Consider the following 14,536-nt stretch of genomic DNA (forward strand, 5'->3'; position numbering starts at 1 on the left):
GAAAATGGGCAGAGTAAGAGAGATTAGCCTGAACCAGGAAATTACCTTCAAAATTGAATTACAGAAATACAGAGCTTATTGAAAGGTGGATAAATGGGTTCTGATGTTTGCACAGTTTGGTGACATTTCTGTATGCTTCTGCACGGCAGGATCCAGGTATTACTCTGCTGGAGTCCCCATTGCAAAGCTCTTCTGCTTCACCTTCTTCTGTTCCTGTGCTGTTCCAAGCTTCCACCACCAAACTGTCTCCTGCTGGAGGCTGCTATTGAGGCAGGCACCAAGCACTGACCTTGTGCTTTTACCTTGCTGAAGAGCTTTGTCTGTGTTGTGTTTGTGCCTCGGCAGAGCTGACCCACGTCAGGAAACACACTGGCTCTTGCAGCACAGACAGCCCCTGGGACACAAATAACCCCACTGTGATCCAAGCAGGCATTGCACAACCTCTGGCACATGGCTCATTGGGTGCACCTCAGTCGCTCCTTGCAGGAGCCTTGCTCCTCTGGATTGGGGCCTCTCCTGGGTTTATTGCAGGTTGCAGCATTGAGTCAGAGGAGCAGGATGAGCCCTGCGACAGGGAAACATTGGGGCATGGCACTGTCAGGGCAGGAGGGGGAGTTACAGTTCCAGCATTGCAATGTGGGTGCTGATGGTACTGGCAGGGAATTTGGGACTATCCAGGTCACTGAGTGAACTGTGCCCAGGCTGTGTCATGCCATGTTCTTATCTTCATGAGCCTTGGGGATTGAAACTGAAGATGAATGCAGCATCATCCACTAACTGAAGATGAATGCAGCATCATCCACTAACTGAAGATGAATGCAGCATCATCCACTAACTGGAGAAGAGTGCAGCATCATCCACTAACTGAAGATGAATGCAGCATCATCCCCTAACTGAAGATGAATGCAGCATCATCCGCTAACTGAAGATGAATGCAGCATCATCCCCTAACTGAAGATGAATGCAGCATCATCCACTAACTGAAGATGAATGCAGCATCATCCGCTCATGCGTTGTGCTGATGTTCCAGGGTTTCCTACTGTTGTTTTTCCAGATGGAAGTGCTGGGTTTTCTGTCTCTCTATTTTCATTCCTTAGGCTGACTTTGAGGAAAGAAAGTACCTGCCTCTGGGCTGTGGCTCTGAGGTCAGCTCCTCTTTGCCAAAGCAAATTTGGCTGCATGTGAGGCAATGTGTTGGCTGGTTAAGTCTTTGCAAGGTGTTTTTAGGAGCAGGCTCTCCCCACTCAGTGCAGTGTGTCTCAGACATCAGTCAGAGCCAGAAAGGAGATCAGTGGATAAGGAATTGGCTGGAGGATTGCACGCAAAGGCTTGAGGTCAATGGCTTGATGTCCAAGTGGAGATCAGTGATGAGTGCAGTGTTTCATGTGTATCCTGATTCCAGTATGCATTGGCAAAATCCATCACAGTCATAAAAGTGCTCTTGCCTTTCCCATTTCCTGTCCCAGATTGTGGTTCCGGGGGGAAAACAGGAGGAAGAATAGATAATGCTTCAGTTCTTGAGACATAAAGGTGTGAGTTGCAGTGTGGACACAGGCACAGGGCAGGCAGCAATGAGGTGTGCACAGACCTGGATGTGCCAGTGGCCACCAAATGAGCTGGCAGCTCTACAGCATCCAAATGAGAGGGATAAAGCCCCATCCTGCAGCTCCCTTCTCTCGAGCAGCCCTGGATCGAGTTGTTAAGGAAACAGATTTCAAGTTTGCTGTTTCCAAGGAGTTCTTGCAAACAACCACGAGAGCAGACACAGATAAAGGACGTGCAGGAACGTCCCTGTCCTGCTCAGGGGATGCACCATGCTCCTAATCACAGCATCTCCATTTGCCTCCAGCTCATGGCTGTGATGGAAGAGTGGCTGGTGGTGCTTTGCCACTGTTATTGACAGGACTAAGGGGAGAGCAGTTGAATTGTGTTTCAGAGAGGTAAATAAAGCACAATATCCACTTCATCTCTTCCCTTGGCCTTTGGTTGAAACTTCATCAGGTTTTAAGAGTCTATTTCACATAAAGTTATTTTTCTGTGGTTTAATAAGGGGTTGGAAAAGAGATTTTTCAGGGTCACTTCCACATCACTGTGCTTACATAAACACCTAGCTTTTGGTTTCCTCCAAGGCTTAGCTAAAGCTCTGCATCTACAGACTGGATGGTGGGTGCAGCTCAGCTGCACTGTCACTGGCACCCTGCTTCGAGCATTGCACAACATGGTTTTATGCAGCTTTACCAAAGGGTTACCAAGACCAGCAACCCAACCATGGAGGTAAAAGTGGTGAGGGAACTGCCCACATTAGCCCCCAAATCACTGTCATGAACAACATCCTCCTCATCACCTGCAGGTCTGTCCCAAAGACATTGACATCTAAAAGGCATGATCTGATTCCATACTCTGACTGCCTGTATAGCAAACCTCTAAGGCTTTCACACTGATGAAGCCCATGGGAAGCAGGCAGTGGTGATGCAGGACTGTGGTCACAGCTGTGGAGATGCTGTAGCAACCCATGGAAGGGCACATGGGACCACCTTTGGAAAGCAGCCTCTTGGAAGGTGCACTGATACTACTGGAACCATCAGAAGTGTCCAGTCCATGGGTTTACACCCGTTGGTGTTCTCTTTGACTTGATTCCCATCTCAGCTGGAGCAGAGGCTGGCAGCATGGCTGCTCCCATGTAAAATACACTTTGCTATCTGCATGGATGTGAATCCTGAGCACAAGTTTGGCAGGGGACCCCCAGTGGCTGTTGTTTAGTCTGGGGGTGGTATTTGACTGTGGGGACTCCAGGGATGCACCCGACCTTCCCGTTCCCTTTAGGCTTGGGGCGTCCTTGTGGGATTCCTTAGTGGATATTCCTCTGGGCAGAATTAAAGGCTTTTCACCTTGAGGACAAGCTGTTGTCGGGGCAATCACTGAGGAGCCAAGGAGATGGGCACGTCCTTCACCCACCCTTGAACCCTCATGTCTGTTAAGATGGGTTTGTATCAGCTCTAACCCCTCTGTGTGCCTTCATCTTTAACCATTTGCAAGCACAAATAATAGACCTGGGAGATGTTCTTTAATACTTGATAGAAAATACTTTGATTCCTCCTCTTTGGTCATCCTGTGTGAAACTGATGTTAAATAGGAGCTTTCTACATCTTCTACAGCAGCAGTTGCTCCAGATGTAGCTGAGTACAGCTGATAGGGGAAGAGCAGATCATTTGGCTTTCAAAACCTTTCAAGAGGTGAGACAAGAAATCCTTAGGAAAGACAGGAATAATAAACCAGGCATTTTAATCTGTTACAAAAGTGGGAGAAAGAGGCATTTCCACCTGTGAATTTACATGCTAAAAGGCCTTATCTGAAAGAACTTGTTGCTATATGGCTACCGAACACAGCCTTAATAATAAAGTGTGGTAACGACAGAACTGGTTAATACCTTTGAAGGAAACAGGAGTGTTTTGTGGCAAGGAACCGTTTACTTCGGATTATATAATAGAAAGTTTTTGACTGCAATGAGAGGTCTGGAGACCGGGAAATGGGATTTTCCTTCAGAAGTGAAGGTTTGTGGGCAGTGAATTCCTCTGTCTTCCCTTTCTTTGTTATCCTCTGTTACTCTTCCTACCCTTTTGCTGGGAAACTTTGAATCTTCCATTTTCAGTATCAATATTTAATACTGCCCTAATTGGAATGGGCTGAGCAGCATTAACCTCTTTGCGTGCTCTGTCAGTGCTGGTGGGAAGAGGTTAACAAGCCCATTGGAAGTCAGACTTTTCTGCCCTCCCTCAGGAACTGGGTTTAAGACCTTCACAAGGAAGTGTTTAATGTGTTTTCATTAAGTCAGGTTTTCTTTCTCCTGTTACAGTTCTGCTTACAGACCTCACCTTCTTCTCAGCACACGATGATGAGCCCATGCCCATGCATGGGGCAGGTTGTGGTGGTGTTGCAGGTAATTCCTCGTGTCCCTGCTGTCCTCATCAGTGCCAAGAAAGCATAGAGGGTTTTTAAAGGTGGCAACATGTCTAGCATCAGTCAGTTCAATATTCACTGTGGGTAATTGCTTTGCTATTAGAAAGACTTTGTGGATGCTGGGGAGCAGATGTACGATCCCATCTGTTGATCAACCGGGATAGCAAACCTTGTGCAAAAGGAGCCACATTTAGACATCATGCTTTGTATGATGGGTCGTTGGGGTTTTCCTTATTGTAAATCCCAAGGAGTTACAGTGAACCCCCTGCACTGATGCTCAGACCCCATCTGGTTTGTGCCTCATTTAGTGTATGAGACACACAGGGCTTCTGCACATCTTGAACGTGGATGCCTGGTGTGTGCCATGGGTTCCTTCTGTGCTTCAGCCTCCTTTGAGCTGGGGACTTCTTTATTTAAACACCTATTTTTATCAGCTTTACAATCTCCATTTCTTCGTCAGAAAGGGCTGAAATTGCCCAGTGGATTTACACTTGCCACAAGGAACATGCACGTGGTGATTTTCTTCAGGAAACAAGGCTAAAAATAATAATAATGATTCATAGCAACACTGTGGAAAATGCTGGTTTTCTGGTGGATGGAACAGGTAACATCCAATTTTGTATGTTATTAAGCTGCCTCCACATTCTGAGCTCCTGTACAGATGACTTTCTCTAGAAACTGCAATTTAACACAGCGTCATCTTTCAAAGCCAGTGTCTGCTATGGTAAACTGGGGGATGTTATTTTGACAGCAAGGTGCTTGCTTGGCAGTTAATACTGAAGAGAACTGATCTTAGGGCTTCCAGTTACGGGTTTTTCTTAGAGATAAAAAGGCTTCTAAGCATCACTGTTTGCCTTTGGGGAAGAGCTCCCTCAAGCTCACCCAAGTATGGACCCGTGGAGCTGGGCAAGGGGGGACCTGGCTCCTGCACCCTAATGCAGAGTGATGCTGAGCACTGCTGCATGCATCTGGTTGCAAGGCAGTGCCATGTCCAGGATTGCAGATGCTTCCTGCAAGGCACTTGCAGACACCGTCCCCATAAGGTTGGAGGGACCAGAAATCAAGGTTTTTACATGTTGTAATAAAAGGAGCTCCAAAACTTTACCAGATCCAGATGAGAGGCATGAAATTGCCTGATCGCATTCCATCAAATACCCATGCAGTGAGCTGGTGCGGAGGTGCCCGCATCCCCCCGCAGTGCTTATCCCACAGGAGCTGCCGGTGCGAGTCCTGTCTGTGGCAATCCCATTTGCAATCCCTTCTGGTGCCGTCGTGAGATCCATGTCTCATCCTTGCTGCTGTTGTTGCTTTCTTCTTTGTTGAGAAGAAAACCCCAAAGAGCATTAAACCGTGTCTGTGTCTTGGCAACTGGAGGATGTGAACAGATTGTGCCTCCAAAAAATGGCAGAGTTTCAAAATATTGTATTCCGTGAGGAAGAGACGAGGAAAATAAACTCCCCAAAGTGCAGATCCTCAGCAGGAGGAAGGTTTGTAATGCTTATTTGGGTTTGGTGTTGTGCTCCCTGCTTCTCCTGCTGACACTGCTGGTGAGCCATGGGGACGTTAGATGCTTGTGCAACCAGCTCTGGTTCACCTGCAGCTTAGGTTTGTTTCCAGTAGGTTTGCTTTCATGTTCCCGATGCTGAGAGCAGGTTCCTGATGTTCAGGTGCAGCGCATGGCATTGTGTGAGGAAATCCATGAAGGGAAATAGGGAAAGAACAGAGGAAATCTGTGCTTGTTCCTCTTCTGATGTTGGTTGCTGTGTGAATGTCATTGCGGCAGTGTGGATGTATGTCAGGAGACGGCTGGTGAGTGTTAATAGGAATTCAGCTCTGGAGCTAAAGGGACAGATCCTGCTCACATGGGCAAGTCAGTAAATCTCTGGGTATTGATTTCCATGTGCAAAATCAGGATGGAGCTTTCTTGTGCCCGTGGTTGTTTGCTTGAACCACAAGAGAATGCAGGTGGGTTGTTGGAGACAGAGATGCTGCTGGGATGGCAGACTTAGGCCTTGCCACAGAAACAGGGTTTTTGTCTGCCTGCACTGCAAGACCTGTGTTTTCCAGATCCCATTTTTAGCTAAAACATGACAACATCAAGAACACCGGTACCCATTTAGCATCCTGTCAGATCCGATGTGCATTGGCACGGCTTGGGAAGGGGTATCTGGAGCATGTGGCACATCAAAGCCTGCTTCTCTGTTGTGCCTTTGTAGTGCAAGTGAGAAAGCTAGAAGGAAAAGGGTGAAAGAACAGCTCTGCTAAATGGAAATGCCTCCACTTGTTCTGAGAGTGTTTCTTACTTCCTTACAGACCAGCTTGTACCTCTTGGGAAAACCGAGACCTATTCTTAATGCTTCTGGGTGACCTTCCTTCTTTTATTTGCCTTCTGTTGTGTTGGGCTGGAAGAACCTTGGAGCAGAGAATTGGCTTTGCTTATTTCCTTTCCTTTCCTAAACTTGCAGCTCTGTTGATTTCTGGTCCCAACAGTGAGTGTGCACCATGGCTTGCAATAAGTGCTTTACCCATGAGGTTATCAGCTGTGTTGCTGCTGCCTGTCTCATCCTGGAATGACTCTTCTAAAGGATCCTGTCTTTTGGAGCAGACAAGGCAAAAAGATTGGGAAAGGAAGGAATTGTCCATCTGAATTGACTGATTGCTTTGGAAAGGTCATTTCCAGTTCTGGGTGCCTGCACTTTGAACTAGCATCCCTCCGGCACTGGTGTGCACCGACATCTGTTGGCATGAGTTTGTGTCAAAAGGAGAGACAAACTCAATGTACAGCTAAAGTTTGACAGTGTTGGGAATAGAGAGTAAAACTGATGCTTAAAAGAAAGACTGTAATTGATATAAGTTGTTAGGTTAAAAATGTCTAATGCCTAAATTAGATGCTTGTGCCTTTTTTGGGGAGCAGAGATTTTATTACACAGGCAGACAGCAGATGTTTACCTTGGGTTTTGGTGACATGACTTATGTTTCCAGGTGATTCTACCCATGAATTCAAAACCCTGTGCTGAAATGTGGCTGTATATGTTTAGCCATAAAAAGGCTCTTGTATTTCTCTATAGTCTGCCTGGCTCTTGTGTTTGTCATGCCGGCTTGGACCAAGTCTGTGATGGCTTGGATCCCCTTTACAGGAGAGCCTGCATTTGAACTGCTTCAGAGCTTGAGCTCCATCCAGCACAGAGAAGCTTGGCTGGTCAGTGTGAACAGAAACAAATGGCTTTGAAGCTTGCAAACTTAATTCTACTTTAGTTTTTTGCTGGGTTTGCACAACTTTAATGACCGAGAGGCGAAGCATCCATTGAAACAGAATCAGGATCTGATTCTGGACTTCCAGCTGTAAAAAGGTCTTTATTCCTGCCAAGGTTTGCAAGATCTGGAATGGTTTAAAACCTAAGGAACATTTTAAGGGATTCTATGTGGATAGGGCTGATGAAGGAGAAATACCTTTCACTCTGCATTTTCACATGGCCTGCCTTTGCCAGAGCCCTTGCCTGCTTGCTGGTACCAAGCTGGCAGCCAGACCTTGCAGGTCTACATGAAGCGTTACTGAACAAAGGCACTTTATGTGTTGAACTCTGTGCCCTGAGACAGCACCACCAGCCTGGCCGGGCATTTATGTTAAATAAGGTCAACAAATATAGACAAGCTGTGTTTTGCACATTCAACCTGAACAACCGAACAGCAACAACAACAGGAAAACACCTTTAATTCTGCCTCTTTCTTGTTTCACAGGCAAGAAGAGAAACCCTGGGCTGAAAATTCCTAAGGAAGCATTCGAGCAACCACAGACAAGCTCCACGTAAGTCTGCAAACACTAAGGCAGAATGGAAACCACGAGCCCCAGCTGCCTTCCAGCCTTTGCTGTGCCTGTGCTGCAAGGGCTTGAGCCTGTAGGTCTGGGGTAACAGGGACCCTTATGGATAATGGGGACCCTTCGCAAGGAACAGGGGCAAAATGCCTGGGTTAATATTGGCATCGTTAAGGAGGATAATAGCTTAACAATCCTTGTATTTCTCTTGTAGCCCCAGGTATAACCATGGGATCTCAGCCCATTGCCCTAACCCATCCCTGCCTGTGGACATGTCTCATGTGCTGCTTAATGATGTACCCAGGAAAAAGAAAAATCATCATAGGCACCCAATTTTAATTGGTGTGGCACTTAGACCACCCAGTTTGAATGACATCCATTTGGTCAGGGCATAAAAATGCATCCCCTTCCCTACATACCAAGCCTTGCAAAAGAAATCCCTGTGTTTTTAAGGCCATTTGTGCAGCTCCTGCCTGCTTGGCTCTCCTTGCTTCCTTGAGGACTGGCTTTTATTGGCCTGTTAACCCGTGCTGTGTGACTTGGGTAATCATTTACAGAGGTTTTAGACCTTTATGCCCATTTAATCCATTTTTCATACAGCCTGGCAGAGATTTGGTGCTTGCACCTGGCTTCCCTTTCGCAATGAATCTCTCTGGGTTCCTGCATGGGGAAGCTGGATGTGAGGAAAGCCAATTCCAGCAGCTTCCTTCCTGACCCCTTTTTGGGGTGACTTTGTGGATGTTGGCTGGACCTGTTGATCCTGCAAAGCTAGGAGACTGCTTAGGCTGCGAGGGCTGTTGGCCTGAAGGTGTGAGGGGATGGCTTGGGCGACCATGGAGGTTGTATTTACCCATTGAGGGAAACCAGATCTTTGTAAGGAACATTTCACATCCTTTCCCTTCTCTTTTGCAGGCCACCCAGAGATCTGGACTCCAAAGCTTGCATCTCTATTGGTGAGGAGGTAAGACTAGGAGTTGTGGTGAGAAGGAGACCTGTGGGTACCGGTGGCCACCGTGGGCTGGCTGCTCTGGTGCTGGCTGCCTGTGGGATTGCTTAACTTCAGCCCCACAGATAAAGGCAGATTAATAAGCACCAGCTATTAAAGCTTGAAATGGAAGGCAGTTGCTGGATGAGTCAAAGCTGAGAAGAGTGACCTGCTGGTTGTCACTGCTCTGGTGAATGTGTCCCCAAACATCCACCCTTTGCATCCTGTGACACCTTCATGCTTTCCACCTGGGAAATTCCTTCCTTGCCTCATTATTCCAGCTGGAAATAACAATCATGAAACGAGGGGATTGCTAACAGCAGATTTTTATCCTCTTTGCAGTTCCTTTGCTGATTTAAAGCCTTCATCCAAAGTATTTTCCTTCACTAATATTGAAGGCCGATCTCATCAGGAGTCTAATTCAGGGTAGATCTTCCTGTCCTGGAAGCAAATCCTTGTGACAGCATGGGAACCAGTCACCTGATGGTCTGAGAAAGTAGCAGGGAAAAAGCAAAACAGCTCTTTTGATAGGAGAAAACAGCCCAGCAGCATTCATAAAAGCATTTTAAAGCTAGGCAGTACATGTGTTAGGTGTACAGATAGGCCTTGGCATCAGCGGGTTAATGCATGGAGTGAAATGCTAATCTGATAGTGATTTGTAATGTCTGTATCTTGGGATGCTTTCCTTTCAGTTTGGGTTCTGTATTGTCCCTGGCATGGAGCAGGGGCTGGAAGGTGGAAACTGTATGAGATGCCTCTGGAGCAGAATGGAGCAGCACCGAGGCAGGGAAAACGCCTGCTGCTAGAGCAGGCTCCTGCTCCAAGGAAATCATTCCTTCCCTGCAGTCCTAGGGATGAGGAAAGGCTCAGGCACTCCAAAAAGGCTCCGTGCACGGAGGCAGAGAGCCTGTGTTGGATGGTGCAAAGAGAAAAGCACTCGTACAACCCAGAGCTCAGCTTGACAGACATGGATATATGGCTATCGGAGGGACTAGCATCCTGTGGTTTCCCTAACCCTCCAGCCATGTGCCATGCACCAGCCTTTCTACACTCCCATTTCATCCCTAGGGAAAGCCATTTTCTCCCTTTACTGCTAAATTGAAGAGTGGCCTTGAGAGAATCAAAGTGCTTCTTTGTAGAGGATCTCCTTGAGCAGTGTCAGGCAGAGATGCTTCAGTCCCTCCTGTTCCACAGAGCTGAGCCAGGGCTCCTTCTGCAGGCGATGGAGAATGGCACAGTAATGCAGTGTGTGGCCCTGCACGCTGTGGCATCCCCAGCCAGCACAGCTGAGGCTGCAGGGTTTATTTCTGCTGTGCCGGCAGAAAGCAGTGTGGGATTTACACTGTGAATTGGTTCATTATAACCCATGTCTTTCTGTAGGATGATTGAGTGATGTGGTCGCGCATTGGGCAAACAGAATGGTTGGGTTCAGGAGCAAAGGCACTTCTTAAGCATCCAAAAATAATACGAAGCAAAAAATAGAGCTGCTGCACAATATCACAGCAGAAGGGAGAAGGGCAGGGTAGGATGCGGGGCTGCAAACAAAGTCACCCTCTGTGTAAGGCCAGGAGAAAGAGATCTCGGATGTGAGAGAAAATAAATCATCCATGGTTTAAAAGTGGGGCACACTCACTGGTATGTGGCCTGTCTACAGGTCTGGAGAATGAAGCTTTTACAGGCCTTAAAAAACACAGAGATACTTCTGTGATTGTGGGAGGGCAGAAGGAGTACGAGCCTGAAGGTGATTCCTAGGGATGAAGCTGATGTGGTGTCTTCCATCCCAGCCCTCTGAGGATGGGGATGCTGAAAGTGCTGCAGCTGAAGGGGGTGGAATGAGCACTCGGGTGCTGAGGGGAGCATCCCATCGATGGGATGGTCCTTCCTGCGCCCACCATTCTCAGGATGCTCCTCAACACAGGCTCCTGTTTGTGTCATTAGGAAGCACATCCTCATCAGAACTCTGCTAATGACCACATTGTAGTTGATCTCCTGGCAGCCTCTGAGGACCATGATTTGTTTCTAGCTTCATTAACACCAACAGGGAGGGAGATGCACAGAAGTGACCTTGTTTGCCAAGCAGGGCTGGGTTTTAAGGGTGTTTCATAGTGGACATGCACAGCAGCCACCTCTGTGCTGATGCTTTATTCCCTCGCAGAACTTTGAGGTGAAAGCCGATGACCTGGAGCCCATCTCCGAGCTGGGACGAGGTGCGTACGGGGTGGTGGAGAAGATGCGGCACATGCCGAGCGGGCAGATCATGGCAGTGAAGGTAGAGTGAGCCTCCGAGGTGCTTTCTGTCTGCGTTGTCGTGTGTGGATGCTCTCCTTGGTGCACATGTCTAATGTCACTTGTTCTGGTGCATGCCTGATTGAGTTACTGCTTTCCTTATGACATCCTCTTTCTGCACAGGGGCAAGGAGTGATGAGGTCGATTTGGGCCATTTAACCAAGAAAAGGGATGTGTTTTAACTGCAGGATGCTCAGGGTGTTTCCAGCATTGCAGTGCAGGCACCTATGTCTATGATATTCCTGCTTTCACTAGGACTTTACAAGCTATTTGCCATCATTGTGTAAATATGCATGTTTTCTAATGCACATGTACCCTCAGATTCAGGGCTCTGCACATTAACTGTAATGGTAAAGAGTGGAGTGCTATAAATTTAATCGCATAAGATAATTTTCCTCCCTGGGAGACAGGGAAATGCCCATTTCCCAAAGCTGTGGGGTCTGGGTGCAGGGCTGGAGTCCTCTCTCATGCAATAGACATCACCATAGTCTGCTGGTGTAAATAGATGTCCAAAGCATCTCCAAAAGTCACAGGTTTCACCAGCCTAGAAGCTGCTTACTGCTCATCTCTCCCAAGCCACAGTGACTTTTGGCTGTTGCAAAGAGTGGTGTTTGAAGGGAAGAGCAAAATCACCTGCAGTTTGGGCTGAGAGGTGTTGAGAAGGGTAACACAAAGAGGTGTGCTAAGGAGCGATGTCAAGGTACAGCATGGGTATGGCTGTGGTATGGAGGTGCTTACAGCCAATGCTAAACTGCTTCGTCTTCCAGCGGATCCGAGCCACAGTGAACAGCCAGGAGCAGAAGAGGTTGTTGATGGATCTGGATATCTCCATGAGGACGGTAGATTGCCCCTTCACTGTCACCTTTTATGGGGCGCTTTTCCGAGAGGTATGGCATCCTGGAGATCAGACTGGAGCTGCTCCCAGGCTCTGAATTCCCATGCCTAAACTCCCTCCCAGTGCCAGGGATTTAATCTCCATCCAGATGTGGTGCAATATGGATTTGCTTAGTCCTGGCCTAAGGATCTGTTACATACAGTTACTTCGTGCTGAGCAAAGAGAGAAGTGGTCCCATGTGAGGAAGAGGCAGCCAAGCCTTAGTGCCAAGCATGTCTGAGATCCCTGTGCTGAGATGCTGGGGCTTGGTAGTGAGTTTGAGTGATGGGGATGGCCGGTGCTGAGGACACCAACACAGCCTGGTCCATTAGTGTTAATGTTGTCCTGACTTGCAATGTGAAAGCCCCATGGAGGACAAATGTGGAAAGCTCTGGAAGGCAGGATGTATTGAGGAGCTTTAGCATAACTCTGCAGAGCTGAACTTGTGCTCTCTGAGCCATTGCAGTGACTTGAACATGGAGGAGCCTCAGTCCCGATAACTTTCTGGGCTCCTAAATCACTGCACTACCTCTAAATGGTAATGAAGGTGGACACCACTTACTTAATTCCAGCTGGAGGAGAGGGACAGAGAAAGCCCAGTGCAGTGTTACTGAGTGAGTTGTAAAAGACAGGGAAGAGGCAAACAGGCCAGCAAAGGGCAAGTGCCAAAGGAGACCTTTGTGCTTGAAAGAAAAGGATGCTTCATGCCAGTAAGCAGCTATTTGCTTGCTTTATCCTCCAGGGAGATGTGTGGATCTGCATGGAGCTGATGGATACCTCACTGGACAAATTCTACAAGCACGTCATTGACAAAGGCCTGACGATTCCTGAGGACATCCTGGGGAAAATAGCTGTCTCTGTGAGTATTATTATCAGTATTAGCTGTGGGATTAGTGTCTCTGTGAAGGGGAAGGGAAAGGGTGTTCATTTTCTAAGCCAACTTCTATATGACCCAAGTTCCCTGCTGTATTTGCACCAGGAAGAGCGTGGTCCATGGGCCAGCCCACATGGATGTTCCTAGCTGGTTTCTGGTATCTCATCCTGTGGTGATGGTTTGTATAAGCCATGAGTAAGCCAGAATGTGCCTATAGACATAATAGAGAGATGGCACAGCATTAGGTGTGGAAGGGCCCTGCAACTCTTTAGCCTTCTCATTAGGGTCCTGGGAGATCCCTGGGTACCCATCATCACCTCAAGCTGCTGTGGTGGTGCAGGACTTGTGGGAGATCCAATTCCTTTCCTCCAAGCAGATCTGGTGAGGATGGGGTGGGTGAAGCCAGATAGCGTTTCCTGTTCCTCATGGTGCTGCCAGCTGTGATTCACTCTAGCTTTGTTGTTTCAGATCGTAAAAGCACTAGAACATCTACACAGTAAGCTCTCCGTGATCCACAGAGGTAAGTGACAAGCACACAGCCATGGCCATGCTGGTGTCTGTCTGCTCTGCACCATGTGCTCACAGCCTTGCAGGGGCTGGTTTGTGACCAGGCACAGGGCTCCCAAAATACCTAAGAGCAAATGGGCCTTTGGCAGCAACAGTATTCCCCCAACACCTCATGAACAGCAAAACCTACTCAGAGGAAGTGTCTGCTGTGGTTGCTCTTTGAAAGCTGCATGCTGGTCCCCATGTTTTCCCTGATAGTGCAGGCACAGAATGGGCTCTATCCTCCTGGGTTGTATTTCCCTAATGCACAATCTAAATCCATGGTCTGCTTTAGCACTTCTGCAATATTAAATAGTACTTCTCCTCCTCACCTGGGTGGGCTTTGGATCAGGTTTGAGAAGGCTTCTCCCCTAGCTTGATGGCTCCATGTTGATGTGCAGTGGGAGATGCCAGAGTGATGCCTCATGTAGGGATCTAAGCATCCGCATCCCCCTCTGTGAGCTTCCCTAAGCACTGGTGGGGCAGAAGAGCGTGATACCTAAAGTAGCCTCAAGTGAAGTTAAATACCCTCCTAAAACTCAGAATTCTGACATCTTCCCCTCTAAAGCATCTCAAAGATGCTGTGAACACTCTTAGCAAGAACCCAAACTGTTGCTGCTTGGCACCTATAGTTTGAAAGGGTCATTTTTGATGTCGTGAGGAGGAAAAAGCCCTCTCTGAAGTGTGTACTGCCAGGGAGAGGAGCATCTGAAGGAGCAGAGCTCAGCTCTATGCTGCAGACACCTGCTGTACATTCTGTGTGTGGCTGCAGGTTGTTTCTGCCTTCTGTATCCTTGACAGTAGGTGGGAAATGCTGCTCGGTTTCTGGATTTCTGTTTACTTGTTTGATTCCCACTGAAAATCGTCTTATTTCAGCATAGTAACAGATGGGTGAGGATCTCAGCAACCTGAAGCTTCTGAATGCAAAATGCTGATTAGAGAGCAGATGTTAATGAACTATAAATCATCCAGTTCAAATAGGCAGGTCTCAAAAGCAGCTTCAGATGGTGTTTCAGCACTGCTGTTTAATAGTCTACAACACATAGACAGAGGACCCTCTTGCAGAAGAGACCTCTTATCCTTGGGTGGCAACAGGGGAAGGATTGCTGCCTTTTGAGGATCAGTGCTGGGATAAGAGAGTGCTACCTGCACTGTGCTGAGACTTCATCTGGTATTGACCTCACAGGGAGTGACTGCCTG

At 47.7% G+C, this 14,536-nt stretch overlaps 1 protein-coding gene across 2 annotated transcripts in view; it reads left to right on the plus strand.

The window, feature by feature from the left end:
• MAP2K6 (mitogen-activated protein kinase kinase 6) overlaps window positions 1–14,536 on the plus strand; it is a 54,231-nt gene that overhangs the window by 15,381 nt on the left and 24,314 nt on the right. For both annotated transcript variants that reach the window (XM_034067504.1, XM_013128306.3), the window contains exons 2-7: window positions 7,696–7,762; window positions 8,684–8,732; window positions 10,912–11,025; window positions 11,810–11,929; window positions 12,659–12,775; window positions 13,259–13,310. In XM_034067504.1, coding sequence (XP_033923395.1) covers window positions 7,696–7,762; window positions 8,684–8,732; window positions 10,912–11,025; window positions 11,810–11,929; window positions 12,659–12,775; window positions 13,259–13,310 — 519 coding nt within the window. The remainder of the gene's footprint in view (window positions 1–7,695; window positions 7,763–8,683; window positions 8,733–10,911; window positions 11,026–11,809; window positions 11,930–12,658; window positions 12,776–13,258; window positions 13,311–14,536) is intronic.

This window comes from Melopsittacus undulatus, chromosome 11 (genome assembly GCF_012275295.1).
Source record: "Melopsittacus undulatus isolate bMelUnd1 chromosome 11, bMelUnd1.mat.Z, whole genome shotgun sequence".
In the NCBI taxonomy this organism is placed as follows: Eukaryota; Metazoa; Chordata; class Aves; order Psittaciformes; family Psittaculidae; genus Melopsittacus; species Melopsittacus undulatus.